Raw genomic sequence first — 24761 nt, forward strand, 5'->3', positions numbered from 1 at the left:
TCTAAAATTTTGGCAGCACTGATGAAAAGTGTAGTGCTGGTCAACGTCTTAGAGCATCATTAAAGCATCGATACTTTGATTCGATACCATAACAACAGTTCCACGTGCAGCGCAAATGGAGCTAAAAAAAATGAAACCTATCAAGGATACCACGGATGAATCCACAAGAGAAGCTGGCGAGGATAAGTCCAAGAAACGTCGCAATCCATTCAATACACAGCGCCTGAAGGAAGAGAAGGAACGGAGGCAGAAGAAGCGTGCTCGTCTCATTGTTCGAAACATTAGCTACAAGTCCACGGATGCCTCGCTGCGGGAATACTTTTCCAAATGGGGGACGCTGGAGGATGTAAACATATTAAAAAGAGGCGACGGCAAGCTGGTCGGCTGTGCCTTTGTCCAATACGAGACCATAAACCAGGCCACAAAGGCTATACTGAAAACCAACGGAAAAGATCTGCAGGGAAGAAAAATATTTGTGGACTGGGCGTTGGGCAAAAATGAGTATTCGGCCAAGAACCCCAAGGATGAGGAGCCGGAAGAGAAGAAGCCAAAGGTGGAAATTAAAGATGAAAGCGGAGAGGAGCCCATGGTGGAAACTAACGAACATGCCGCCAGTAAGGATGGAAGTGAAGATGTTGAAGAAGCATCGGACTCCGCCTCAAATGAAGGTGAAGAAGATAGTGAAGGGTCCGATGGAGATGACGATGAAGATGACAGTGACGATGACAAAGATCAAAAAGAAGACAAAGATAAACTGGGCATTGAAAATATTAAAAAGGAAAAAGTAATATCCAACGATGTCCAAGAAGGTTGCACAGTTTTCATCAAGAATGTCCCATTCGATGCCGACGACGCAGACCTGCGAAAGGTGTGCCGTAAATTTGGCCTGGTCAACTATGCCATTATCAATCGGGAGGCTGTTTCCGGTCACTCCCGGGGCACAGCGTTTGTCAAATTCAAGGCTAAAGAATCCGCAGATCTATGCCTGCAGGCAGGGACAGAGTTCACGCTGATGGATGAGGTGCTGGATCCACATCCAGCTCTAAGCAGAGATGAATTGAAGTCGAAGCAGTCACGGGAAAGCAAGGATGATGACACTGGAAAGGATTCGAGAAATTTGTATCTAGCCAGAGAAGGCCTCATCATGTCTGGATCTAAGGCTGCCGATGGTGTTACTGCTTCGGACATGACGAAGCGCCATGAGTTGGAGCAGATGAAGACTCAAGTGTTAAAGAACTTAAATCGGTAAGACTTGCTGTTTCTCCTCCTGATCAGATCTGTTTCCACCTTTCCCCATTCTTGCAGATTTGTTTCGCGGAATCGTTTGTCCATACACAATCTTCCCTATAACTATGACGACGAAAAGTTGAAGCAAATGGCTCAAACCTACACAGGCTTTCGCCCTCATGAATGTCGTGTAATGCGTGAGCACAAAATCACTCCAGAGCATCCACATGGCAAGTCCAAGGGCTTTGGTTTCATCTCCTTTGAGACACATCAAAGAGCATTGGCTGCACTGCGTAAACTGAACAACAACCCGAACATATTTGGCGCCCAACATGTAAATATTTTCCTCCCAAAATCAAGGATTATAATCGAACGATTTCTTTCAATCTTGCAGCGGCCCATTGTAGCTTTCAGTATAGAGGATCGTGCGGTTCACAAAATCAAAGAAAAACGCGACGAGCGGTCCAAACAGAATAATCCTACCTATCAGACGAAACTGCAGCAGAAGAAAGAGCGTCGTCAGCAGCAGCGGAACGGTCAGCAGACCAAAGAAAAGCCTCCCCAATCGGACAACAAAACGAAACTGCAGAAGCACATCAAGAAACTGGAGGCCACGCGGGCGGCTAGAACTGAGGGTAAGGAGAAGGAGGAACAACAGCTCACCGATGACCAAGACTTTGTGGGGGCGGCCGCCAAACCGGGAACTGCGTTGCGTATGCGCTCCAAGAAAAAGATCATGGAACAAGCCCAGGAGCACATGAAGCGCGTGAAAACCGAGAAACGCAAGACCAAGAACAAAAAGATACGAGAAACCCACCTGGCGGAGCGAAGGGCTGATAATCGGCCCAAGCAGGGACGCAAAAAGGAGATTGATGACCTGAAGCCCCTAATTGATAAGTATAAGAAAATGATTACTGGCAACCAGGATGGCGGTGGTGTTAAGGGTATCTTGGGTGGTAAAATTAAGAAACCTAAGCGCACAAAGTGGTACGCAGAATAAGCTTCACCCTGTCTAGGCTAAGGAAAACGGTAGCAATAAAAATGTAAATGAGAAACCCAACCCAGGTGTCTCTCAGGTAAATGGGGAAATTTTCCGTATAAACATCTGCCATATAGGCCCTGCAAGTGAAAGATTCTACCTGTAAGATGTGGTATATATAACTGGAAGACAATGTCTGTTCTTCAGTATTGCCTAGCAGTGTCTGTGAAGCGTTTCAAGCGCTCTAAATCGAATACACATATTAATAAGATGGCTCCGCGTGAAAAAGTTGAATTCGTTTTAGTTCGCCTGTCGTATGTGCCATATATGTAAGTACCCAACATAGATTCCAAGTATTGCGATATCATTAAGGAATTCCAATCCACAGCCATCCTTTATATCCACGCATCAGCTATCAGATTAGAAAACACCCTCCAACAGGGTCAGTTGTACAAGTCCGTGATTGGTTCGAGCATGTAATGCTAAGAGAACATTCGAAACTTCCACCTGGTGTTAATCTGCGCTACTCCGAGTGGCGCATTATCACCGGGGACGTGGATCTCTTCAAGGTGGAGGGCTGTCGCTTCGACAAGATCATGTTGGTGCTCGGCGAGGAGAACATATCATGGGTGTTCTATCAAAACATGCCACTACATCGACGCATCGAGGGAAGTGCTTGCTTACCAGTAAGCTACTGCGGCTGCTGCCTCAACAATCAGTACTTGGATATAATGAAGAAGATTAAGCAAACTCTGTCGAGAACGAAATTGCGATAAAATAAAATAAAATCATTGAAGTACTAATGGAAACAATAGTTTATGTTAAGATGATCGCTTTCAATTTCACTATACAATAGCAGCTGTCTACTCCAGCCAGTGGAAGCGAGAACCGTACTTGGCTGGAGGCTTGGGGTAATCTTCGGGCAAGCCGGGGGTGGCATCCGGATACGATTTGATCTCCTCCTTCTTGGGAGCCTCGCGTGCAGATTGAATGACCTGGGTAATATAATTTAATGTGTTACATTTAATAAACATGATTTTGACGATTCACTTACCTTGGCCCTGGAAAAGTAGCCATAAGAAGGGCGCTCCCAGTCAAAGTTATCCTTAACACACTTGTCAAACACACCTTGGGTCTTGCGGCACCTGAAATAGCGAATGATGAGCATCTTTTGATACTAAGTGGACCTTTAACTTACTGTGCAAATGCCATTGTACCACTGCTCTTGTCCAGGCAAGTGGCGTACTGCATAAACTCCTCATGGCAGGTCTTCTTCACCTTGCGGAAGAAGTTCAGGGCGCAGCTGGTAACCGCCTTTCCCTCCCCCAAGCAGGCACGCGGATCGTCCAGCTCTTGCCTGCACAACATAAACTCCTGAAATTACATGGGAATTAAACGTAAACAAACCCAGAACGGTGGGGTTTTGAGGTTAGGTTATATAACTGAAGCGGACCAATTTTGGTGTCCAGACCGATCTTAATTTATGTTTTCGTTTCACAGCAGCTAAAGACTCATATATAGAATTAATCTGAAGTAAAATAAATGCACTAACATTATTTTCCTGCTCGCATTGCTTGCCTAAGTGGAAGGCACCCGCACGCATAGCCGCTGAAGAAAGATTCAGCTCCTGAACATTGAGCTCAGCCTCCTCTGGCAGCGTTGTGTTGTTGGTTATGACCATGTTTATCTTCTTCCCTCTGTTTTATTTGTCTGCAAGGATCGGTTTAATTGATATTAAATGTGAATATTTAAATTTCAATACCCAGACACAAAACACAACAGCTGATTTTCACTAGATTAATTTCGGTACACGGTAACTACACGCTAACTACAAATTGCTACATATTAACTACATTAGTATGTAAATACTAAAAGCGACACATCAAGGGGAAATGTGTTGTTCCATGGAAATATTCGGTATTTTCCGGTATTTTAAAACATTAAAATTTCGTGGAAAAAAGAAGAAGAAGGCGAATTCACAGCAAAATCATTTTTGTCCATTTTCTTCAATCTATTAATTTAATTTTCAATTTTATATAAAAATCCAATAAATGCAAGTATTTCGAATAGGCCAATCATGTATAGAATTGATTCATCAATCGTACAAAATTGAGTGGGCATGGCTAAATGTTCTATATAGATAGTATTATTCAACGGAATATCAAAAACACGGAATATGAAAATAAATCTTGAATTCGTCAGTATATTTACGGTATATTTTGAAAATGAGGCGGTATATTTTGTTATATTTCTGAGGGTCGGACGGTATGTCTTAACGATAAATCCGCGGTCACACTGGTTGGTTCCAACAACAAACATTTAGGCCCAAACGAATTTTCCAATCAGAAACTAATAAAAAAAATTTCAAAAACGGTCACACTGGCACCGACTTGTGCGCTCCTGATTTTTAAATAATAAATTCATTATTAAAAATATCAACCAAAAGTTTAATAATAATTGCACTTGATAATAATAGCAAAATACCACCGATCAGACGTATGTCATATCGCGTTTTGCATGGAAATATCTCGAAATAAACAACAAACCACCAAAAAATACAAATCGCCCTCGGCGAACAAAAACAACAAAAAACGCGGGAACGCAGCAGCACAAACAAAATCTGTAGTCGGCATTTTCATGAAATCAGTTTAAGCACCTGGATCCTGAGAAGCATGGCAAACAGAGGAAAGACAAGGATGGCCGCGGAGAAGGCGACGGGAGTAAAAATTCGCACGGAAACGCTGAAGAAAAGGGAAGGAGAAGCTAAATCCGCCATGCGGGTAGGAGTAAAAATGGCGGCAAAAACGGCTCCGCAGCTTTTGGCTTCTAAACTGTTGTGCAAGAAACCAAACTTGTCGACGAACGTGTCGACAAACATGTCCACGAACACGACAACAAGCATGACATCAAACATCTCTACGACGAAAGAGAGAGAGAAGACTGACGCGGTTTGTGTGGCTTCTGTGAGTACGAATAACGGAAGTAACCGCAAAATCATCGTTAACAAGTATTATGAGGGGCATAAAGGTCTATACATTGTTTGTATCGACAAAATGAGTGCGAATAATGCCAGAATTGCTATAAACCAGTTTGATCTATCCGATCTGCTGCTGAAACAGGGCATTAGCGATATCGAGGAGGTTGCTAGAATGGGCTATGGCAGGTGCAAGATTGTGTGCGGGTCGGCAGAGTGTGCAAACGGGCTAGTGGAAAACAGTGTTTTCGCTGCTCAAGGGTACCCAACCCGAATCTTTAGGCACTTCGTCCAAAAAGCAGGACTAATTTTTGGGATCCCCGGGCACTACTCGGAGGAACAGCTAGCGGAGCTTGTAACCTCGGATATCCCAATTGAGGAGATAGTTCGGATTACGCGAAGGGATAGAGCATCGGGAGAACGTGTACCTACTGGCAGGGTGAAACTCTGGTTCAGAGGAGAGCAGCTACCAACCAAAATCAATTTTCTATATTCTAAAGTAGAAGTGAAACCTTTTGTTCAGCTTAATCAATGTTTCAGGTGTTTTAGGTTTGGCCATCTGGCGCAGCATTGCAAGAGTGGAGCGAAATGTTTCAAATGCGGACAAGATCACAGCAGAGATGTTATCTGCTCAGGGCTGGTCTGTGCTAACTGCAAGGGGGAACATGCTGCCACCCACCCGCAGTGTGAGGCCAGGAAAAAAGCGTTCGCCATTCAAAAGTGTATGACACTGGAAAACCTAACTAGAGCTGAGGTCAGGGCTAGATATCCGATCCTTTTTGATAGAACTGCCCCTGACCCAAGGGATCAAGGGGAATTTCCTAGACCCAGTTGGCAATCTAGCCGCCCCCCTGAATTCTTGAATAACAGCTTAGAGTCCGCCAGGGAAATTCATTCTGTCACCTCTTTCGCGGAAGTGACCAAATCCAATAGGGTTGCCGCCCGGAACGCAGAGGCGGCCAAGGCAGCAGCCAACATGGCAGAGTGGAAGAACTCAATAAATTCAGAATACGTCCAATTGAGCGAAAAATTTGTGAGATCTTCATCTGTGGCATCTTCTCTGGCCCAGGATAAGCTAAACGCACTAGGAGCCAAACTCACAGCGTTCCTGATTGATCCAAACAACATCATTAAAGGGGATTCTTTAGCGAATAAATTTATTAAGGAAATTAGAGAATTTGTCAATGCTTCCAACGCAGAACTAGATAGGTGTCAGATTGCCCAAGGGATGGCAGTTGGTTCTCAAAACATCCAACAATGAAGATTCTTCAGCTAAATATTCAAAGTCTGACACACAACAACAACAAACAGCTCCTCTCAATGTTCCTAGACAACAACGCAATAGATATTGCCATCCTCTCAGAGATTTGGGTGTTGAACAACGCGGACTGCAGCATTTTAGAATATAACTTTTTCTGCAGGCCCAGAGTGGACGGCTACGGCGGGGTTGGCATCTACGTCAGGAAAAACATTCAATTCAGCATTTTAAAAATAGAGAACGACTTTTTAGCATATATGCACCGCCATCAACAACAGTTTCACAGTTTAAATCGGGCACAAAAAAGTTTTTCGAATTCGCGGCCTCGCTTGACATACCCTCAATAGTGGGCGGAGACTTCAACGCTAGGTCTTCTATCTGGGGAAGTCCGATCTGTGATCGCAAGGGCCGCAGCGTTGAGAATTCCACCCGGGAGGCCGGATTTATCTGCCTAAACGACGGTTCGCCAACCTTCTCCAGGAGCCCATCTCAATTCTCCGCTCCGAACTATTAACTGGCAAGTCCTCAAAACAAAAATTACGAACAGCAACCACTTCCCAATTGTATTATCAGTGCAAGGCCTAAATGTCCCCCTCCATGGCAAGAAGATCCTTCACAACAGAATAGCCCGGATTCTGGGTGCAAGTGATTTCTCAAATCTGGAGGAGCTCAACGAAAAAGTGAAATCCCTGACCTTAAAAAACACGGTCACATTCCCAAGCAAGAACAAGTACGTTGCTAAGAAATGGTGGAACGAGGAAACGGAAAAACTTTTTCGCGTGAGAATCGATTGCAGGCAGAAATTCTACCTCACCAAAAAATTGGCTGATGCCAGAGCAACTTTAGAAGCTGACAAAAAGCTACAAAACCACGTAAAAAATCTTAGAAAGCGCAACTTTTCCAAGTTCATAGAAGAGGTCTCCTCATCGCCATCTATGTGGAGCAGGGTGAAGAACATAAAAAAATACGGTCATATTAAAAATGTAGGGAACAAATGGACGTACGAAGATGACAAAAACTTTTTAATATGGTTAAAGCAACCCCATCCACGTCAAACAGTAGGCCCCCTAAGAAAATTCCTGCCCCTTTGTTAGGACCAGACGACCCGGAACCCCTGGAACTGGAAGAATTCCTGGCCTTCCTAAAAACCAGGAACCCCAATTCGGCTAGAGGCCCTGATGGCATCTCGTTCAGGATGCTTCAAACGCTACCAAGTGGGAAAAAACAAGACATTTTTGGAATTATAAATAAAGTATGGCTGAGTGGCGTCATCCCTGAAGTCTGGCGCAGGATAAAAGTGGTACCCATCCCCAAGAAGAATGCAGACCCTACGTCCTTCCAAAACCATAGGCCGATTTGTTTGATTAACACGCTGTTCAAACCCATAGAGGGGTTGATAAAGTTGAAGCTGTGACCTGCTGCCGGACAGGTCCTATGCCTTCAGGAGAAACAGGTCCACGGCTCTCTGCATCAACGACCTTATCAACAAAGTTCTGCCGCTGAAGGCGAGGGGTTGTCAGGTTGTCGCAGCCTGCCTGGATTTACAAAGAGCGTTCGACTGCGTAAGAGTGGACACACTCGAGCACAGGATGAGGGATATGCGGTTCAATACAAGCCTCACGGCTTGGATCTCCAGCTTCCTTAACAAACGAATCCTCATAAAGGGCAAAAGCGAGGTAGAGGTGAACAGAGGTGTTTGCCAGGGTAGTTGTCTCAGCCCAACCCTTTTTAACCTTTACACAGCCGAACTACATGATATTAACAGTCATAACTGCTTACTGTTTCAGTATGCTGATGACTTTTTCATAGTTTGTTTCCACAAAGACGTATCCATTGCGAAACGGGTGCTGGAAGACAGTATAGATAAGTTCGAGGAAAAATGCAATAGGCTAAACCTGTCATTCAATCCGGCGAAGTCTAAAGTGATTTACTTCAACAATCGTAGAACTGCGCTAAATATCTCGCATCAGGGAGTTGAAATCAGACAAGTAGAGCAGATCAAATACCTAGGCAGGACTATCTCAGCAAACAACTCAGCCTCTGGTCACATTGATCTGGCCATCTCGGAATCGAACAGAAATTGTGCGTTTCTCAGATTACTCAGCGGGTGTCACTATGGTGTCAGCCCCAAAAGAGGGCTTATATTTTACAAGGCATTTGTCAGAAGTAGGCTAGAGTACGCGTGCTCATCATTCTGCAACCTGTCCAAATCTGCCTTGGCCAAAATCAAATCCCACTGCAACCATCACCTCAGAAAGTCGCTGGGTCTGATAATCTGCACTCCCGTTCCTATCATATACCACATGGCAGGAGAACTTCCCCCGGACTACAGGATGAGATTCCTGGCGGCGAAAGAGTTGGTTAAGGTGTTTGCATTTAATCTCCCAGCAAGTGAAACAGTGTCAGCAAATAGGGATTTAAACACGGGCTACGCTAAGGCATATCGGGAGTTTGGCAGCATAATAGACAGAGTTGAGGTTTTCAAGAACACAGCTTCATTTTGCAATAAAATTAGCTCCGACTTAGAATTTTTCAAGGGCTCTGCACCCAACAAGCACGCTATAGACCAGGCAGGTATCATGCTGCTCCACGGGGAAAAGAAGGATCAGCTGACGAAGGGGGGTTTTGAAATCTATTACACGGATGGGTCAGTCGCCGATGGGCATTCCAGCGCCGCTTTCCTGCACGATAGGACAGGTTTTTTAGATAGCTATTACACGCACAAAACCCTTTCCTCGTTGTCCGCCGAGCTCCTTGCTATCGAGAAGGCATTGGACCATGCTATTTTGTACAATTTTCCTCGTGTCGCGCTCCTGACAGACAGCAGAAACGGGGCCCTCATTCTGGCGAAGAACATTCAGGATAACTCTATCGCCTACAAAATCAGAGAAAAGATCCAAAAAAATCCACATCTAAGAACTGTAGAGGTTCACTACATTCCCCGACACGCTAACATCCCTCAGAACACTTCAGTCGACGCAGCAGCCAAAGAAGCCCACAGACGAGGAAAATACACAGTGGTTAAATGGAACCTTAAAGACGCTATGTGCGAAATACACAGAATCCTAAAAGCAGAATGGGAGAGAGAATACGCCGAGTTTGCTAGTATCAAGCACCGTGGTTACTGCTCGCTTTTCCCCTCAACATCATCCAAACCGTGGTTCCTAAATAAAACTAAACTTAAAGCCATTGACGCTAAAAGAATCAACAGACTGCTTAGCGGTAACGCATTCGATAGGCACACTCTCGCCAAAATGCATGTAGTTCCTAGCAACATATGTGATACATGCGATAGTATCGATAACGCCTCGCATTTAATTTTCAATTGTACAAAGTACAACACAACAAGGCAAAACTTCCCATCTCTAAGAAAATATAATGATATTTACAAATTCTTTGAAAAAGAAAACACCAGCGCGTACCAAACACTAATTGACTTCATCGACAAAACTGATGTAAAGCTATAAACAGCACTCCAACATCTTCTTTGACTTGGCAATTTCCACCTTCAAAAGGCGGGCGGCCAAATAATCCCACGCTACTCACGGGTAGTTTGGTAACTTAAATCCAAAAAAAAAAAAAAAAAAAATTTTTTGATCAGCAAATATGGCTCTGCGACGTTGTCACCTAAATCCGAAGAAAACCTTGTTCCTGCTATGTGATATACAGGAAAAGTTTCGGCTTGCCATGCCTCTTTTTGAGAATATGATCAAGAATGTGGACAAGCTGGTAAGTTGACCTTTGACTAGGAACTTTTCTTATCTGCAAGGTTGTCGAGATTAACTAAGTTCCATTGCAGACCAAAGCCGGCAAGGTGCTAGATGTACCCTTGATCGTGACCGAACATTATCCCGAGAAGCTTGGCAAGACTGTGGCCCAACTAGATGTGAGCCATGCAAAGCTGGTCTCTAGTAAGACCCTCTTTAGTATGGTTACACCGGAGGTGAAGGCAGTTATCAAGGATATATTTAGCGGAAAGCCGGAAGATGTGGTCCTGTACGGCTTGGAGGTTGGTTCCTAGTCTAATTTAGTTAAACCTTGGACTTACAATCATTCTATTCGTGAAACAGTCTCATATTTGTGTGGAGCAGACCGCCATTGATCTCTTGGAGCAGAACATCAACGTGTACATAGTGGCGGACTGCTGCTCTTCTCGTCTAAACCAGGATCGGGACTTGGCCCTGGACCGATTGCAACAGGCAGGCTGTGTGATAACCACAAGTGAGAGCGTAATTTTTGATCTTGTGCGAGATAAGAACAATGCCCAATTCGATACGATACGGAAACTAGTCAGCCAGACCTCGGTGGACATGGAACTTAGGCGCACTGGTGCCGGGCTGCCGGTGGGCAGTGCAAAGTTGTGAGGCGTCTGTTTTGTTATCCTTTTCTAGTGGTGTCAAATGCATTTGTATATAAGAAGAATTTGTTATTTAAATGGGGTTTAAATTTCCTTCGATTATAAAGCACACAAATTATAAGTTTTGCGTTGTAAACTTTTAATATTTGAACAAGGCTACGGGGAGGAGACTCCGCGGAAAGCAGAACGCAATTGCACAAGAATGGCACTCTGGAATGCTCAGTGGTGACGAGGGCCATGTGGATTGGTTGGATGAGGATGAGCTGGCTGGGAATGAACCAACCGGGGCTGGGAATGAGGATGGGCAGGACGAGGCTCTTCCTTGTGCGGATGCGCATCGATGTAGGCCAAGGCCCTGAGAATTGCCTCTGGAGTGGGTGGTGGCGTGGGCAGGAGATCACCGTGCGGATGATAGCCATTCTCATCGGCCGTGTAGGACACCTTTACGGGCAGTCCTTCTTTTGAGGTGAAGTGATATTCACCATGAACCTGATGCTCGTCCCCAGCTTCTCCGGCACCAATGCCATTGGTTATGTCATAGCCGTAGGAGAACTTTCCATGTCCGTCCTCCTTCTTGTACTGCTTTTCAACATGGGCATGCGCATCGTCGTCGGTGGCGGTGCAAGCGGCAACCAGCAGGATGAAGGCCAGCTGGAATACAAAGAGTTGAGTGAATATACATATGGGCTGAACTCTAGCATCCACTTACGTATTTGAACATTCTGAAAAAGTCTGTAAAAGCAAACTGTTGCTCAATGAAACAAGGCCTAAGGCTTATATACTTTCAATCGAATTCACATTATCCGCAATTTAAAATTCCTGTGTAACCAGTTGGGAGAGTGCTGTGCTGGCTAACTGGTGGCAGATCCACCCGTGAAGTCATAAATTAAATGGAGCAAAATGGTGCCAACGTTTAATTGCACTTGATAACAAACAGAAATTTCGTAAATATATAGTCAAGGTCATCATTCGATCTGTTGATCAGTTGATTTGGGGATGAAAGCCGGTGGCATCGGCGGTGTATGTCACGCGGATTTGCTTTCCGTCCTCCCCCAACAGAAAGTATTCGCCCTGTATTCCATTAACATTTCCTTTGGCCTTCACCGAGATGCCATTGCTGGTCTCAATCTCGTGCTGAAACTGTCCCGCTCCGTCCAGGTTCTGAAGATTCTGTGACTTGAGCAGCTCCGCATTACGATCGTCCTCACTGCAGCTAACCAGCACCACCGCCAGAGCAAAGATCAGGGTCTGTTGAATGCGAAATGTTAGTTAAGATTTTTAAGCCACCTTTGACAGCTTCCACTCACATATTTCAGCATTTCTAGCATGAACCAAATAGATGTGAAACAATGGGCTAGTGGACAGCAGCCTTTTATACTGCGGCAAAGTTGTTTTAGCAAACGGGTTTGTTTCCATCGCATCTGCTAATGAATAAAGAACTTCGCTTTGTCTCATTCGAGTCTGTTGTTGTGTCTGGCGGTGACGGTCTTCCTCCCAACTAGAGAGCAAATTAATAGTGGTTTGGTTGCCTTTTCTCAATGTTCAGCCCACAAGTACTGGGGTGATTTTTAAAACAATTTATTCTCAAACCTTTCGGTTTTTACTGGTCAGCCATTTGTACTCATCTTCGATGAGTACCACATCCCACTGCTCTTGACTGTATTTCCACCACGCTGGAAAGTGCTAGCAATGGCTGGCTTCAAAGTGGACGGAACTAGCTTCCGTTTCATTTACTTGCGTGTGGTGCCCATAGCTCAAGCACTTCCGATTGATGGTGCCCGTTCCAAACTGGGCTTAAAAAAAATAAACGCGGCCTTAAGTATCGTCCTGCAAAGGACTGTGGATATGGGCCTAGCAGACAACCTAATGGCTGTTGTCTGCGATGGTTGCCCAGCCAATGGGCTAGCCGTCTCAAATGCCAATTGGAATTTTCCAGCTTTGTGGGATTTCCCCCATCTAGATAGGATTTTTTACAACAGCAAAAAAGCGCCCTTCTCCGATATCATTCTTAGAAATTTATACAATTCGAGCTTCACGCCAACGAATTGGAGGGACGTCTTTGATAATTTGCCAGATTATCACCCAATAGTCCCCACGGAGTATCATGATTATTATACAACAGAGCTATTCAACATCAGAATGATGGTTGACAAATTTTTTTTGGTTCCGCGCGCAACCCCATTGGAGCTAAGGGTCATAAATTCCAATAAGCTCGAAGCAATGGGTTTCATCATTAAAAGGCTTGCAGCGGACATTGTAGATTATGCATCCCACATTAGCCAGCCTAATGAATTTCAAGAGGATGCTCTCTATTTTATAGCCCGCTTAGTCGGCACTCTAGCTCTATTAGCTCAAGGAACCGCGTTGAAAATCTCTTTTTCAAAGTTTTACTTAATTTGCAAGTTGGCTGGAAGCTCTAGGTCCTGTCGAAGTACAAATTCGACGATTAATATTACATTTATTGTTAATAACTTCATACTTTCAGACACCCCGACGATCGATGCCCCGCCCTAAAAGTAAATATAGTGGATTAGGCCTATTGGGGATACCACTTAAAAAAAAACGCGCCAAAAACTCGACCTCTTGGGTGGTGTGGAATGAGTTTATTACCATAAATAAATAAATCCGGTCCCGCAAGATTGCTGAAAGCGTTGGCCAGCTCAACCTTTAACTGAGCTCCGACGTAGCTCTATCTGGTCCGACGTACACGGATCCCTATGCCTCTCCGACCATACTCCGCTAAAAACTTGACTGCTGTTTCGTTAACGGGATAGCCAGATGCTAGCAACTTCGCCATAAAAGCAGGATTTGCCTCAGGGAATATATGTAGAAGGCTTGACTTCTTCCGTGCTTATTTGTTTCGGTTTTGTTTCCTTGTCCGCGTACTTTGCAAAGGCGTAGAAGGTTACCGGAGAAAATAACTTTCCCAATCTGTCAATGGTCGAGAATTAGCCAAAAATGTGTCATACAATTGGTGGTACTTTGCCTATTCATGCTGAAACTCTTCGGGCGAATCATCCTCTTCCGCTTTTGGCATACTGAGCAACTTGTCCATCGTTCGTTGGGGACAAGCGCGTACCTTAAACTGGTGTCGCCTTCGGACCTTGGGTCCTTGTAGAAGGCATTGTGGTAGTAGTAGCCTGGCATACTCATCCATAGTCTTTCGCTCCATCTTCATCCGCAGCTTGGTCGCGTTGCACCTCATATGGCATAGCCGGCAGGTTCTCTATTGCATTTTTAAAGTCTTTAATTTCTAAGCGGTCTAGCGGTCTTAAGTCTAGTTACTTAATTTCTTCGATGGAGCCATTAAAGCTCGATTTTTGGTTCGGTGCGCGAAAATATCCGAGGCACGGCCATCGCAGAGCAGGGCGGCCGATGCAAAGCTGTGGGAAGGTGGAGTAGAATATTGTTAGTTTAAGAATTCGGGCAGATATCGTGTCTTTCCACTCACCTGGTCGATGGGACACTGAAACTCTCAGGTCGCTTGCAGCAGTCGGCCTCATCGTGGACATTGTCACAGTTGTCACTGGTGGTACCATCGCAGATCAGAGTCTTGTCTCTGCCCTCGGTTGACTGTCAGCTGAACTGATCCGCCGGGCAGTCCTTTCGTCACAGCGCCAGAAGGCGGATATACAGTCGTTCGTTATGTCACTACTCCCGCCACTTAAAATTATCTGTCCGGATAGACGCCGTAGTTCTCCTTGCCCTCCAGTAGCATCAGAGCATCAGAATCTGGCACGAGCATACGTCGTGAATACTGCGTGTCATACCCCGCTGGCCATGCAGATGTGGAAACACTTTGTGCGACTGTGCAGACAGGTGTGATTGCGCTCCTCTCCAGTCCGGTCTTATCGTCCGACACAAATCTCCCGAAGGCAGAGACCTGCGAGATGTGCATGGAAGCACGGATTTTTCTGTAAAGGGGGAGCAGGAGATTACAAGTGTCCAAAGGTGTCCAATATTGGTTGCTTACTAACATCGATACATCCGATCGATATCGGACTGTTGGTCTAAGGCCAGAGTCGTGACTTCTTCCAGGTCCACATGCTCATTGCCATCGACTCGGGCCCGAATGATGGCCTGATGGCTGCTGACATCTGTCCAGAAGAGCAGACGCTTCGAGGCTTCGGCGAGTTCGCCCAGGAAGCTATAAGAGGCAACGTTTTAGAACACAGCTGAATAGGGAGAGAGAGCTCCACCTGGGCACGGATAATCTTGCCGGACACCGGCAGCAGCTAATTCGGGCAGTCTGTCGTAGCTGGGAGGGATGCAGGCCACGTCCTTAGCGAGGCTGCGGCTCTGGCCAGTCTTGATCAAAGTCCCCGGTGCTCCAGTCGCTCCAGTAGTCCTAGCCATCCAGTAGAGGAATATGAGCTCCCGGTTATGGTTGCAGCTCGGATTCGTCCATCGTGGCGCGGCTTATGGAGTCCGAGGCGACTCTGTTCAAGTACATGCACCCGCGACGCGTCTCGAGGACCAGGGAACGCGGCTTCTCCACCCTCCTTCCACAAAGCACGACGGCTGCCATCCACGCGGGTGATCTCGATGAGATGAGCCTCCGCATCGGACCGACGCGAGAACAGGCCCCATTCCCCACGTCTTTCCATCGCACCAGACGCCAGAATCCTGAAGAACCCGGTGTCCAGATGCCGTCCAGGGTCTGTTCTTTTTCCTCCTTTTTCAATTGTTTTCCTATGAAATTCGTCTTCTGGTGGCTGAGGCAGGGAGTAGTGGGCCACAACTGCGCCAAAGGGCGCCGCTGGTCGTTTCGGCATCGCTGCAGACTCTGTGGCTCGACTTTAACTGTAAATACGAAGAAGGTGGAAAGCACGGAATAGCCGTGGAACAGCGGCTGTTTTTGGGAGTGCCCTGTGACATCAGGACTTACTGTCATTTGAAGCCACTGTAGGCAGACGCACAAGGCACTTATGTTCATACAACAGTAGCATAAACAAACGAGTATCATTCCAATTGCTCAATTCTTTATTCCGTCGAATATTCCCAGCTATATAGAACATTTAGCCATGCCCACTCAATTTTGTACGATTGATGAATCAATTCTATACATGATTGGCCTATTCGAAATACTTGCATTTATTGGATTTTTATATAAAATTGAAAATTAAATTAATAGATGACAAAAATACCATTTAGCACTAAAAAACACTACATGGGAGCGCGGCGAAAACCAGTTTCTACAGTATATACGGTCTCACTTGAAAAATATACCGAGTGGTGCGCGCCAAATCGAACTTTTTTGAATGTGAGCGACAAGGACTTAAATGTTGTCAACCGGGCCTTTATCTATGCCCACATAATATTATACGATTCATGAATAATATTTCTACTTAGCTGGCCTATTCTAAGTACGTGCTTTTATTGATTTCTATAAAACGTTTAAAATGAAATTTAATAGATTCATAAAATGGACAAAATATACCAGCATCAGGTAAATAGTAAAGCTGAAACGGGAAATCGATAATCGATATGGCGCAATCTTCTCCCTGAGTAGTCGCATTTGATTTTTTTTTAATTGCTTGAAGCACCTTAAGGTGCTTTACTAAACTTCCGCCACAATGTGATCATAGCGATGGAAAAGCTGACACATCACATGAGGGGAGCAGAAAAATTAGATGATGCGCTTGCCATTTGAAGCTACGGGCACCACGGCCCTCCAAACTCAGAAAACGAACTCTAAGAAGGCCTAAAGTTTGAGCAGTTTGAGAAAGACTGCCCCTATCGACTTCCAGTAGCAAGAGTTTCTCTACGGTACAATCTAATCAGCTCGTGGATATACACATATTCGGACTTTGTCCAATACCCACAACTAGCAGTTTGACTCGTATGAATCATGCAATATCTTGGCAATATCTTATGGGTATATTTTCAACATTGATATAAGCTATAAACGCCTTACAAGCTTTAGAAGACAAAAAACGGCTTTCAATGAATCTCATCACTAGCTGACTCGAGTCTGCAATTAATAAAAGCGTGCCAATCACGTGATCTATGGTATGTCCATGAGAATGATGAACACAATATAATACGGGTATCGGGTACAATAAACGGCCACAAATAGACAAGTTCTCCAAGTCATCATCGAAAATCCCTCTAAGCCCCCGCTCTCAAAATACATACATATGTAGGTAAATTTCTACTAATCTATTGATTTTTTAGGTTCCATACCTCAGGGGTAGCTGAACTTTGGATAAACGGGTTTGCATTTGGCGGTTGCTGTTCTTTTCTTTCACTTTGAGTTCTTCTTTTCTTCTTCTTCTTTTTCTAGAAATTTGATGGTTGAATGTGTGTCAGACGACGATTGGTACTTTGAACCCTCGATCAGACACATCCACACATATACACATAGGAGAAGGGCGGTAGACAATTGACTACATATTTCAATTGGAATTTGTTTATAGGCAAATCAATTGATTCACATGAGAACCTTTGACGTCTCCAATTGCCAAACAATTTGCTGGCCCATGCTGTCAATTAGACTTTGTGCCTTCATGGCGCAACAGAACAGCCAAATTGCAAAGGTAAGCGGACAAGAGTTACGACATTTCTTCCGACAATTAATAGAGTCTCTCCGAAAAGCACTAGCCGAGGGAAAGCCTCACGCAACCTTTGCTGATAGCAGAACAAATTTGCTTATCGGAGGAGGTACTCTGCTAATCCGGATTTCTAGGTGTACGCCAAGTGCTTCGATTCGAAGAGTCTGAAATGCGATTTTCGAAAAAACAGTTTCCATTTCCGTAACGTTGAACACTTCATTTTAATAGTTTTCACTCATACGAATACATGGTATTATTCAATAATTTGTGGCGTCACAGCACGCATACTCGTATATAGTATTGTATAGTAAAGTTTTGTACGTTTGTGTATATTTATAATATGTAAATAGGTCACAAAATTGCCCAGCACGAGATGCTATGAGAACGCTTCTCGCATAAAACACATTTCAATAACTATTAATAGGAGTGCTCACTGTAGTCCATTTTTAAAACCCTGATATCTAGCTATTCTCGGCTTTTAAAATATACATGTATGTAGAATATAAAAACCCTGAACTTATTCTTAATATATTAATAATATGTAACTGAACAATAAATAATATTAAGTATGTCGATAAAACATTAACGTTAGGCATTGTGACTGTCAGTGCCTAGCATTAAAAAAAGGATCGGCCCTCACTTGGTCGGATTTCAAATGAGTTATTGTCGGCGCTTAAAGTCTGTGAGTAGGAACACCCCTATGGTTTCAATATGTAACAAGCTGTTGGTTATGCCAACGAGAGGTATATGTGTGTAGGCCTGAACATATGTTCTACTGTAATTAACAATTATTTATATAATTATTTTTCTATGGAAGACTCTGTAGTGGTCGATCTGCGTTCAAGCTTTGTTCACACAGGTATACGAAAAGGTCACATTGTTATGCACTTTTAGGTACGACATCAATCATATTAGACTAAAGACCTACGACTAAAGCGGTTGGTGAGTGCCAGGCGACGCCTCCTGGAAAATCCTTTTTTTCATTAAATTCTACTAAAACTATCGCTGGAACTATTGCTCTGTTAGCTTGGTGAATATCTCATCCTGGATTGACTGGGCCCGTTCTTGCTCTTGGCGCCGCCACCGACGAGACAGTGGAGGAGCAAAGAGGTCGTAGTCCAGCTGTTTTCTGTACTTATCTAAATATATCTGTGAGTTGTCCGCCCATTTCAAGTACGTTAGGACCCTGCTGGCGCTGTAGCCAATGACTAGAGCGATGAGAAATCCGAGGACACTGAACCACAGATAGGAGAGTCGATAGAGCCATAAGTACTCCTGCTCAGTGGCCACCCGACTGCTCTCTGTGGCTAGGCGCAGGTCTTCTGCGACAAAACTGGTGGTGTTTCCACATCCTGAGGTACTAAACGTCAGGGTCTGGGGTTTCGGTTTGGGTCCACCAAATCCAATGAAGAAGGCGAAAATGATCGAGATCCAGAAGCCCAGGAGCACGCCGCGTTGATTACTGCGCGTTGTGCAGACTCCCAGCGTAAAGACAGCTAGCAGAGGTCCTCCCACCACACCAAAGATGGTAAGCGAAGCTTGTAGGACACCTCCAAGGGAACCAGCCCCGAACGCCAGTCCAATGCAGAGCAGACCAAAGATAAAAGCCACAACTTTGGTGGGGAGCGTGGACTTGGAGTCGATTAGAGTCCGTTTAAAAATGACCTTGTATAATGGCTTCAGGTAGTCCTCCAGGGTAACGGCCGACAGAGACGTGACCGCTGATGAAATACTGGAAAGACTAGCAGAGAATATTCCCGAGACAAAGAGTCCACACAGGCCGGGATATTGACCTAAGGCAATAACATATATCAAATGTAGAGGTGTATTTGCAGAGGATATGCAGGAAACTTACCCATGGTGTCCACAGCGAACAGCGGCATGAGCTGATCCCGTGACTTGATGCGTCCCTCCAGCAGCGGGTCACAATTGCGGTAGTAGTAGAAGATGGCCAGTCCACTGAAGATGGTGCTGAAGCTGAGCAAGCCCAATATAGGTACATTCCACCAGAGCGCAGACTGCGCGCTCTTTAAGTTGTGTACGCTTAACAGCCGCTGGACCTGGGTCTGATTGACGCCATAGAGCGAAAGATAGGTTACCATGCCGCCAATAATTAGGGACCACCAGGTGTGTCGCACCGTTGGGTCAAGTGAAAATTCGGTTATCTCCAGTCGGCCACGCTCCGCGGCCACCTGCCAAATTGCGCCCAAGCCGCCAGCCTTTATTCCTGAAACAGCTATCACCGCAAAGATGGCGGCAAACATGAGGAACGACTGAAAGACATCCGTGATCAGAACCGCTTTGAGACCTCCGAGCGTCGAGTAAAAGGTGCAGACCAGTCCAATAACCAATATGGCCGTACTCCGCGGAATGCCAGTAACAGCCTCCAAGGCCAGAGCCGGAGCATACAGGGCTATCCCCATGTAGAGGACCATTTGAATTGTGAACGCTAAGGAGGCACACAGACGGGTGGCCTGGCCAAACCGACGCTCCAGGTACTCGTAGACACTTGTTGTCTGCATGCGATAGAAGACCGGCAGAAATATGTAGGCTGCAATGGGCGTGCTGCTCCAATAGGCGATATTTATCACACAAAACATGGTCCCAAACTGATACGACTCATTTGAAACGCCCATGAGGGAGATGGCGGACATGAAGCTGGCCATCAGGCTGAAGGACACAGGGAACGTCGTCATGCTCTTGTCCGCCATCAGGTATTCCTTTGTGGTTTTTTGCTTGCCCCCTGTGTACCGATAATAGATGCCAATCAATGCCGAAATTATCAAAATGCTGATCAATACGGCCGCATCCCACGCATCAAACGTTCCCACACTCATGGTGTTGTTTTCGTCACTCGAGTGAATTGATTTTTCTACAACGGCAACTCACGGTGAATCGCCGAGTCTGATCCGCGTAATGACCTTTTCCGCAGTCAATGGTTCTTGCGCGCCGAAAAGCAAAGTACGCGCAACCAGCGAAAACAAACAACGCGTGTCTCGCGAAAATGATTCCGTTTGAACCGTCCGGATTGATTATTCTTTTCGTTGATTGGCACAGCTGATTAAAGAATAACCGATGACAGTTGACCGCGGACTTATCAGAAATATACCGAATTACGTCACAAATCTCAAAATATACCGTAAATATACTGACGATTTATTTGTACTCAAGTCGCATCATATTGCTCTTTTTTTATGTTCGGTTGAATATTAATAGCTAGTTGGGAGCCTCAACTCTGAACTCATACTTTTATCTGATCGATGAATCAATTTCCTATAAGACTGGCTAATCTTAAGCTCTCACCTTTATTGCATTGCTTATAAAAAAGGTTTAAGCGAAAACAGTCAACAGCAATTTCCACTAAATTAATTTATTTACACGGTAACTACACGCTAACTACACATTTCCTACATAGTAACTACGTTTATATGTAATTACCAAAGGCGACACCTGAAGGGGAGATGTGTACGTTTCAAAAAATGTTGCCCGTTTTTTTTCATATAAGGCCCATGGAAGCGCCAGTGTGAAAAACATCCGTTATCCACTTTTTGACATGCCTTTTTTCCGACATTTTTGAAAAAATTGAGGTTTTGATGGCAAACGATCAGGAATTCGATGCTGATCACGAATTAGTATTCGATCTGGCCTGGGACATGGCTCTAAGTGAAATTTCTACACGGTTTCTACATTGGTGCATTCGACAAGAGGGTGACAAGAGGTTCCATAGCACGTCTTAAAATATACTGGAAAATACTAGAAAATACTATGACAAGTATAAAATTTGCAAGGTGTGTGAGCTAGACATGGTGGACTTAGCCGAACTACTTGAGGAAAATGTCGGAAAATATTAACGATTGTTAACTGCCATCTTCCTCTGAACTTCAAAAAACACCACGATATTTCTCACTTGAACTGCGCTAAAATTATATTATAAAATATTATAAGCTAGTTAAAACCCTCAGCCCTGCCCACATAGTTTACTTGTCTACTTCAACTGTTTATTTTAAATTGTAACTTTTATTGGATTTTGTCTAAAAATAAGGTTTTAGCGAAACAAATAAAACGTTGATTGGCACAGCTGGTTAGCAGAAGGGCTGGGAAAAACTCGATAGCACTATCGATACTATCGATGTTTTATTTTTTCAACAGATACGATCACGGACTCGGTGTTTCGTCATAAAGAGCATCTCTGTTTTGGGCCTTTACCAACACCAAGCGAAGATTGCGCGGGTGCAAGAGAGCTAGCAACAGACTGCTCGCATAACACACATGAGCAAGAGAGAGCGCAATATTCTGCCGTTTTCTACGCGACTGCAGCGCCGCCGTCTACGTCGACTCGCTTTATTTCTGCTTTGCGTTCAATCAAGAGCTGTGCTGCGCTGCTACTGCATTATTCTTGGGAAAAAATTTCACTGTTGGCAGCGACTGAGAAATAAAATTGAAACGTCGACGTTCCGTTCCTTCCTCGGAGAAGAAACCCCCTTCGAAATAAAAACAAACACTAAGCGTGCGTTCGCGCCAAATATTTATTAACAATTAGCAAGCGAAAGAAGCAAAGTGAGTGTTCCCCCGCCCTGCCCCCCTTCCAAAGAGTTCGTGTGGTCAGTTTCCATAACTCAAGTCTTGTTTCCCCCGACCCAGTGCATACCCTTACGGCTGCCATTGAGATGGACAAGCTGGATGCCAATTTGGAACAGCAGTTTGATCTAAATCTCATCGAGGCTGTCAAACTGAATCCCGTCATATACGACAGATCGCACTACAACTACAAACACTTTGTCCGCAAAGCCCAGACATGGAAACAAATCGCCGAAACACTCGGAGTGCCTGGTAAGTGAAATTCGTTCCGACTTGGTCCGACTCGACTCCCAGCGCAGTCCGGGTCCAGGTCGGTCTGCTCTGGGGTATATCTCAGTAGATATAGTATGTGGCAGAGACGTCGCGACTGGTGCCCCAACAACAACCAAATTGATTAATTCTGCAGGAGGGGCGACAGAGGGTGAGCTAGCCGACGACGACAGTGGCTGAGACGGTGGCGGTGGCAGAGGCAGCAAAAGCAAGCAAGTGTAAGTGTACAGAAAACGACGCAAAAGTGAACGGCGAGGCGACAGAGACGGTTGAGAAATTACAGGAGCGTAGCCAGCGTGACAGGGGTGGTTTTGTGAAATTCCACATTTTACGACCCTCTTTCGGGTCTTTAGCTCCGCCCCTGCGCGCGCTGTCCATATTTTGGAAGTTGCTGTACTTTGCTGTCGCGTCGCAGTAGTTGTCTCTGTCGCACCCACAGTTATTCTGCTTGCGCTGGCGTTTATTTTTGTACTCTGCCACAGCGCCGTTCGGCTGCATCTGCTGACAGCTCTCTCATACATACACACTCGTGCGAACACACACACAACACAACGGCATAGGGGACGGAACAGCTTTCGTTTCTTTTTCACAAGTATACCAACAAATTGTACCGTACTTCCCCATCCCCGTCCGCACCTTCTATTTCGTTTTTAAGCGAAATATTTAAATTGTCGTTTATATGATCCACTTTTTCGCATTTTTGTCAACTTTATCCACGGGTTATGCAAGACATTCAATATCGAAAAGTTTGAGCCAGGAGAGTCAATGAGACAATGCCACAGGTTTCCTCCGTCTTTGGCAGTGGGTGGTGGGCCGACTTCGTAGTCGAAGTCGGCAGTAACGTCACCGTCAGACAATCACGTCAACGCCTCTGCTGACGCTTGGAAGCTGCCGCGACTTCTGCTTCTGCCAACATATTTGTACGAGTGTGTGTGGTAGCAGCAGTTGCGAGCAGACGCGACGCATTGTGGTTTGTTTTGGTTTGTGATTTGATGCTTGTCCCCTACACCTGTCACTTGCAGTGGCGTTTCTGCCACCCACTGGGGCAGCAGCATTACGGGGTTTGAGCTCTTGTAGGGGACTTGGACCTGGAACTAGACTTATAGTCAGATAATATGCATGTTCCTTGACTAAATAAACTAATTTAATTTTTCCAAACAGAACAAAAATGTACAAAGCGATGGAAGAGTCTGCGCGACAAGTTTGCACGCGAGATGAAGCTGTGCCAGGAATCGCGCTGGCGCTACTTCAAACAAATGCAATTCCTTGTGGACAGCATCAGGCAGTATCGGGAATCGTTGCTCGGAAAGTGTGCTAACGGCAGCCAGGGTAATCAGGTGTCTGATCCTCAACAGCAGCAGCAACAGCAAGCCGTGGTGGACATCTTTACACAGCCATTCAATGGCAGCGCCACGACCTCGGCAGGGGCATTGACCCATCCGCACGGTAGGATTGACAACTTTCTAATATTTTGAATTTATAATTGAATTGTGAAATTATTTGCAGAAATCACTGTAACCAGTGACGCACAGCTGACGACTACCGTGGGCAAGGACCAGAAGCCATATTTCTACGAGCCGCCTCTTAAGCGGGAGCGCGGTGAGGAGGAGCACAGCGACAACATGCTGAACTCCATCAAGATTTTCCAGAACAGTGTTTCACAGGGGGTCAGCGCTGAGGATCAGTCGTTTGGCATGGTCGTCACAGACATGCTTAACACGCTGGGCGTGCGACAGAAAGCCGAGGCCAAGGTGCACATAATCAAGTATCTAACTGACATGCAGCTACTTGCCCAGCACAACAAGTACTAACTATCGGGCGGCGGTCACCGGCAACTGCTTCAGCTGCTGCAATTGGAGAGTGTCTTGTCCTGAGATCAAATAAACTGGCGGCCTCCCCCATACACACACACACACATAGACACACACGAACGCTTGCGAGTCGTGTGCGTTTACTTTCTCTAGGTTATAACTATTAAAAGTCAAACTAAAGTTTAAAACTAGACCTTAAGCCCCACGGCATATATATACATAAATATATAGAACATAATAGTACTTCCCTTAACCCAAAAGTAGACAAACATATATATATTTATATGCTTAGTTGGCCCCAAGACCGATTCAATTCGTGCCCAGTTCTCAGCTCTGTAAAAAAGAATGTGGAAAAAACTGATTGTAAAATTATGCGTAGTTTGTTCAAACACTTTCTACGCAGCGATGTACATTTTTGACTACGATTTAGTTGTAACTTGCCATCGGGTTTTAGATGTAATTAAGTAATTGCAGATACGTTATATTATTTTTTTAAGTTCTGTTGTAATATGCTGAAAACGCTTGAGAGATACTTTGAAATGCTTTAAATAAGTACGTCATTAAAAACCATTTTACATATTGAGCGCATATTACAATCTTTATATGGATCATGGACCATTTTTGGGATTATCTCGAAAGCCTTAAGCTTTGCTTTAACTTCAATCAATTTAATGTGCAATTATTTAATATTAAAAGAAAGAGAAAGAGATCTAAAAATGAACCACAATACTGTTTCCATCAGGGTGGCAACGC

The 24761-nt window shown here is 44.9% G+C and overlaps 8 protein-coding genes and 2 long non-coding RNA genes across 11 annotated transcripts; 5 read left to right on the plus strand and 5 right to left on the minus strand.

Annotated features, from left to right (window-relative positions):
* The first annotated feature begins 98 nt into the window (after positions 1-98).
* On the plus strand, positions 99-2308 carry LOC6590381 (RNA-binding protein 28). Its single transcript, XM_002015447.2, has 3 exons — positions 99-1245; positions 1306-1561; positions 1622-2308. The coding sequence occupies exons 1-3, from the start codon at positions 116-118 to the stop codon at positions 2225-2227; spliced, it is 1992 nt and encodes a 663-aa protein (XP_002015483.2). The 5' UTR covers positions 99-115; the 3' UTR covers positions 2228-2308.
* A 168-nt stretch (positions 2309-2476) lies between these two features.
* On the plus strand, positions 2477-2982 carry LOC6590382. The gene is made up of 2 exons (XM_002015448.2): positions 2477-2535; positions 2595-2982. The coding sequence occupies exons 1-2, from the start codon at positions 2477-2479 to the stop codon at positions 2980-2982; spliced, it is 447 nt and encodes a 148-aa protein (XP_002015484.2).
* Positions 2983-2997: 15 nt separating this feature from the next.
* Positions 2998-3934, minus strand: LOC6590392 (NADH dehydrogenase [ubiquinone] 1 alpha subcomplex subunit 8). The gene is made up of 4 exons (XM_002015449.2): positions 3759-3934; positions 3405-3580; positions 3261-3351; positions 2998-3201 (listed from the first exon to the last, which is right to left on the minus strand). Exons 1-4 carry the CDS (start codon positions 3885-3887, stop codon positions 3070-3072), a joined length of 528 nt encoding a protein of 175 aa, XP_002015485.1. The 5' UTR covers positions 3888-3934; the 3' UTR covers positions 2998-3069.
* Positions 3935-10044: 6110 nt separating this feature from the next.
* Positions 10045-10916, plus strand: LOC6590393 (isochorismatase domain-containing protein 1). The gene is made up of 3 exons (XM_026986525.1): positions 10045-10167; positions 10238-10447; positions 10509-10916. Exons 1-3 carry the CDS (start codon positions 10045-10047, stop codon positions 10800-10802), a joined length of 627 nt encoding a protein of 208 aa, XP_026842326.1. The 3' UTR covers positions 10803-10916.
* A 61-nt stretch (positions 10917-10977) lies between these two features.
* On the minus strand, positions 10978-11516 carry LOC6590394 (larval cuticle protein 4). The gene is made up of 2 exons (XM_002015451.2): positions 11505-11516; positions 10978-11446 (listed from the first exon to the last, which is right to left on the minus strand). The coding sequence occupies exons 1-2, from the start codon at positions 11514-11516 to the stop codon at positions 11015-11017; spliced, it is 444 nt and encodes a 147-aa protein (XP_002015487.1). The 3' UTR covers positions 10978-11014.
* Positions 11517-11681: 165 nt separating this feature from the next.
* LOC6590395 (pupal cuticle protein Edg-78E) lies at positions 11682-12114 on the minus strand. Its single transcript, XM_002015452.2, has 2 exons — positions 12103-12114; positions 11682-12043 (listed from the first exon to the last, which is right to left on the minus strand). The coding sequence occupies exons 1-2, from the start codon at positions 12112-12114 to the stop codon at positions 11777-11779; spliced, it is 279 nt and encodes a 92-aa protein (XP_002015488.1). The 3' UTR covers positions 11682-11776.
* A 1278-nt stretch (positions 12115-13392) lies between these two features.
* On the minus strand, positions 13393-14524 carry LOC6590396. Its single transcript, XR_003408505.1, has 4 exons — positions 14247-14524; positions 14081-14178; positions 13777-14021; positions 13393-13726 (listed from the first exon to the last, which is right to left on the minus strand). It is a non-coding gene; the product is annotated as an uncharacterized LOC6590396 (long non-coding RNA).
* A 1891-nt stretch (positions 14525-16415) lies between these two features.
* Positions 16416-17468, plus strand: LOC113565154. Its single transcript, XR_003408475.1, has 4 exons — positions 16416-16807; positions 16973-17011; positions 17082-17334; positions 17393-17468. It is a non-coding gene; the product is annotated as an uncharacterized LOC113565154 (long non-coding RNA).
* A 479-nt stretch (positions 17469-17947) lies between these two features.
* On the minus strand, positions 17948-20364 carry LOC6590399 (putative sodium-dependent multivitamin transporter). The gene is made up of 2 exons (XM_026986288.1): positions 19205-20364; positions 17948-19142 (listed from the first exon to the last, which is right to left on the minus strand). The coding sequence occupies exons 1-2, from the start codon at positions 20184-20186 to the stop codon at positions 18361-18363; spliced, it is 1764 nt and encodes a 587-aa protein (XP_026842089.1). The 5' UTR covers positions 20187-20364; the 3' UTR covers positions 17948-18360.
* A 1322-nt stretch (positions 20365-21686) lies between these two features.
* LOC6590400 (transcription factor Adf-1) lies at positions 21687-24596 on the plus strand. 2 transcript variants are annotated; one of them, XM_026985243.1, is made up of 4 exons: positions 21687-21906; positions 21991-22179; positions 23359-23643; positions 23704-24596. In XM_026985243.1, coding segments are annotated over exons 1-4 (780 nt in total). In that variant the 5' UTR covers positions 21687-21905; the 3' UTR covers positions 24009-24596. The 2 variants fall into 2 exon arrangements, with proteins under 2 accessions (XP_026841044.1, XP_002015493.1); XM_002015457.2 differs by lacking the exon at positions 21687-21906 and having other exon boundaries at positions 21919-22179.
* Positions 24597-24761: the final 165 nt, after the last annotated feature.

This window comes from Drosophila persimilis, unplaced genomic scaffold (assembly GCF_003286085.1).
Source record: "Drosophila persimilis strain 14011-0111.01,24,50 unplaced genomic scaffold, DperRS2 tig00000002-arrow-pilon, whole genome shotgun sequence".
NCBI classification, from domain to species: Eukaryota; Metazoa; Arthropoda; class Insecta; order Diptera; family Drosophilidae; genus Drosophila; species Drosophila persimilis.

What these genes read in the sequence shown, in the direction of transcription:
- LOC6590381 (XM_002015447.2), top strand. Translation starts at nt 116, where the DNA reads ATGGAGCTAAAAAAAATGAAACCTATCAAGGATACCACGGATGAATCC. An exon ending in GTGTTAAAGAACTTAAATCG is followed by an intron (nt 1,246 to 1,305) that starts GTAAGACTTGCT and finishes CCATTCTTGCAG; the next exon opens with ATTTGTTTCGCGGAATCGTT. An exon ending in ACATATTTGGCGCCCAACAT is followed by an intron (nt 1,562 to 1,621) that starts GTAAATATTTTC and finishes TCAATCTTGCAG; the next exon opens with CGGCCCATTGTAGCTTTCAG.
- LOC6590382 (XM_002015448.2), top strand. Translation starts at nt 2,477, where the DNA reads ATGGCTCCGCGTGAAAAAGTTGAATTCGTTTTAGTTCGCCTGTCGTAT. An exon ending in CTGTCGTATGTGCCATATAT is followed by an intron (nt 2,536 to 2,594) that starts GTAAGTACCCAA and finishes TCCAATCCACAG; the next exon opens with CCATCCTTTATATCCACGCA.
- LOC6590392 (XM_002015449.2), bottom strand. Translation starts at nt 3,887, where the DNA reads ATGGTCATAACCAACAACACAACGCTGCCAGAGGAGGCTGAGCTCAAT. An exon ending in GGTACAATGGCATTTGCACA is followed by an intron (nt 3,352 to 3,404) that starts GTAAGTTAAAGG and finishes TCGCTATTTCAG; the next exon opens with GTGCCGCAAGACCCAAGGTG. An exon ending in GCTACTTTTCCAGGGCCAAG is followed by an intron (nt 3,202 to 3,260) that starts GTAAGTGAATCG and finishes TATATTACCCAG; the next exon opens with GTCATTCAATCTGCACGCGA.
- LOC6590393 (XM_026986525.1), top strand. Translation starts at nt 10,045, where the DNA reads ATGGCTCTGCGACGTTGTCACCTAAATCCGAAGAAAACCTTGTTCCTG. An exon ending in TCAAGAATGTGGACAAGCTG is followed by an intron (nt 10,168 to 10,237) that starts GTAAGTTGACCT and finishes GTTCCATTGCAG; the next exon opens with ACCAAAGCCGGCAAGGTGCT. An exon ending in TGGTCCTGTACGGCTTGGAG is followed by an intron (nt 10,448 to 10,508) that starts GTTGGTTCCTAG and finishes TTCGTGAAACAG; the next exon opens with TCTCATATTTGTGTGGAGCA.
- LOC6590399 (XM_026986288.1), bottom strand. Translation starts at nt 20,186, where the DNA reads ATGAGTGTGGGAACGTTTGATGCGTGGGATGCGGCCGTATTGATCAGC. An exon ending in GTTCGCTGTGGACACCATGG is followed by an intron (nt 19,143 to 19,204) that starts GTAAGTTTCCTG and finishes TTATTGCCTTAG; the next exon opens with GTCAATATCCCGGCCTGTGT.
- LOC6590400 (XM_026985243.1), top strand. An exon ending in CGAAACACTCGGAGTGCCTG is followed by an intron (nt 22,180 to 23,358) that starts GTAAGTGAAATT and finishes TTTTCCAAACAG; the next exon opens with AACAAAAATGTACAAAGCGA. An exon ending in GGCATTGACCCATCCGCACG is followed by an intron (nt 23,644 to 23,703) that starts GTAGGATTGACA and finishes AATTATTTGCAG; the next exon opens with AAATCACTGTAACCAGTGAC.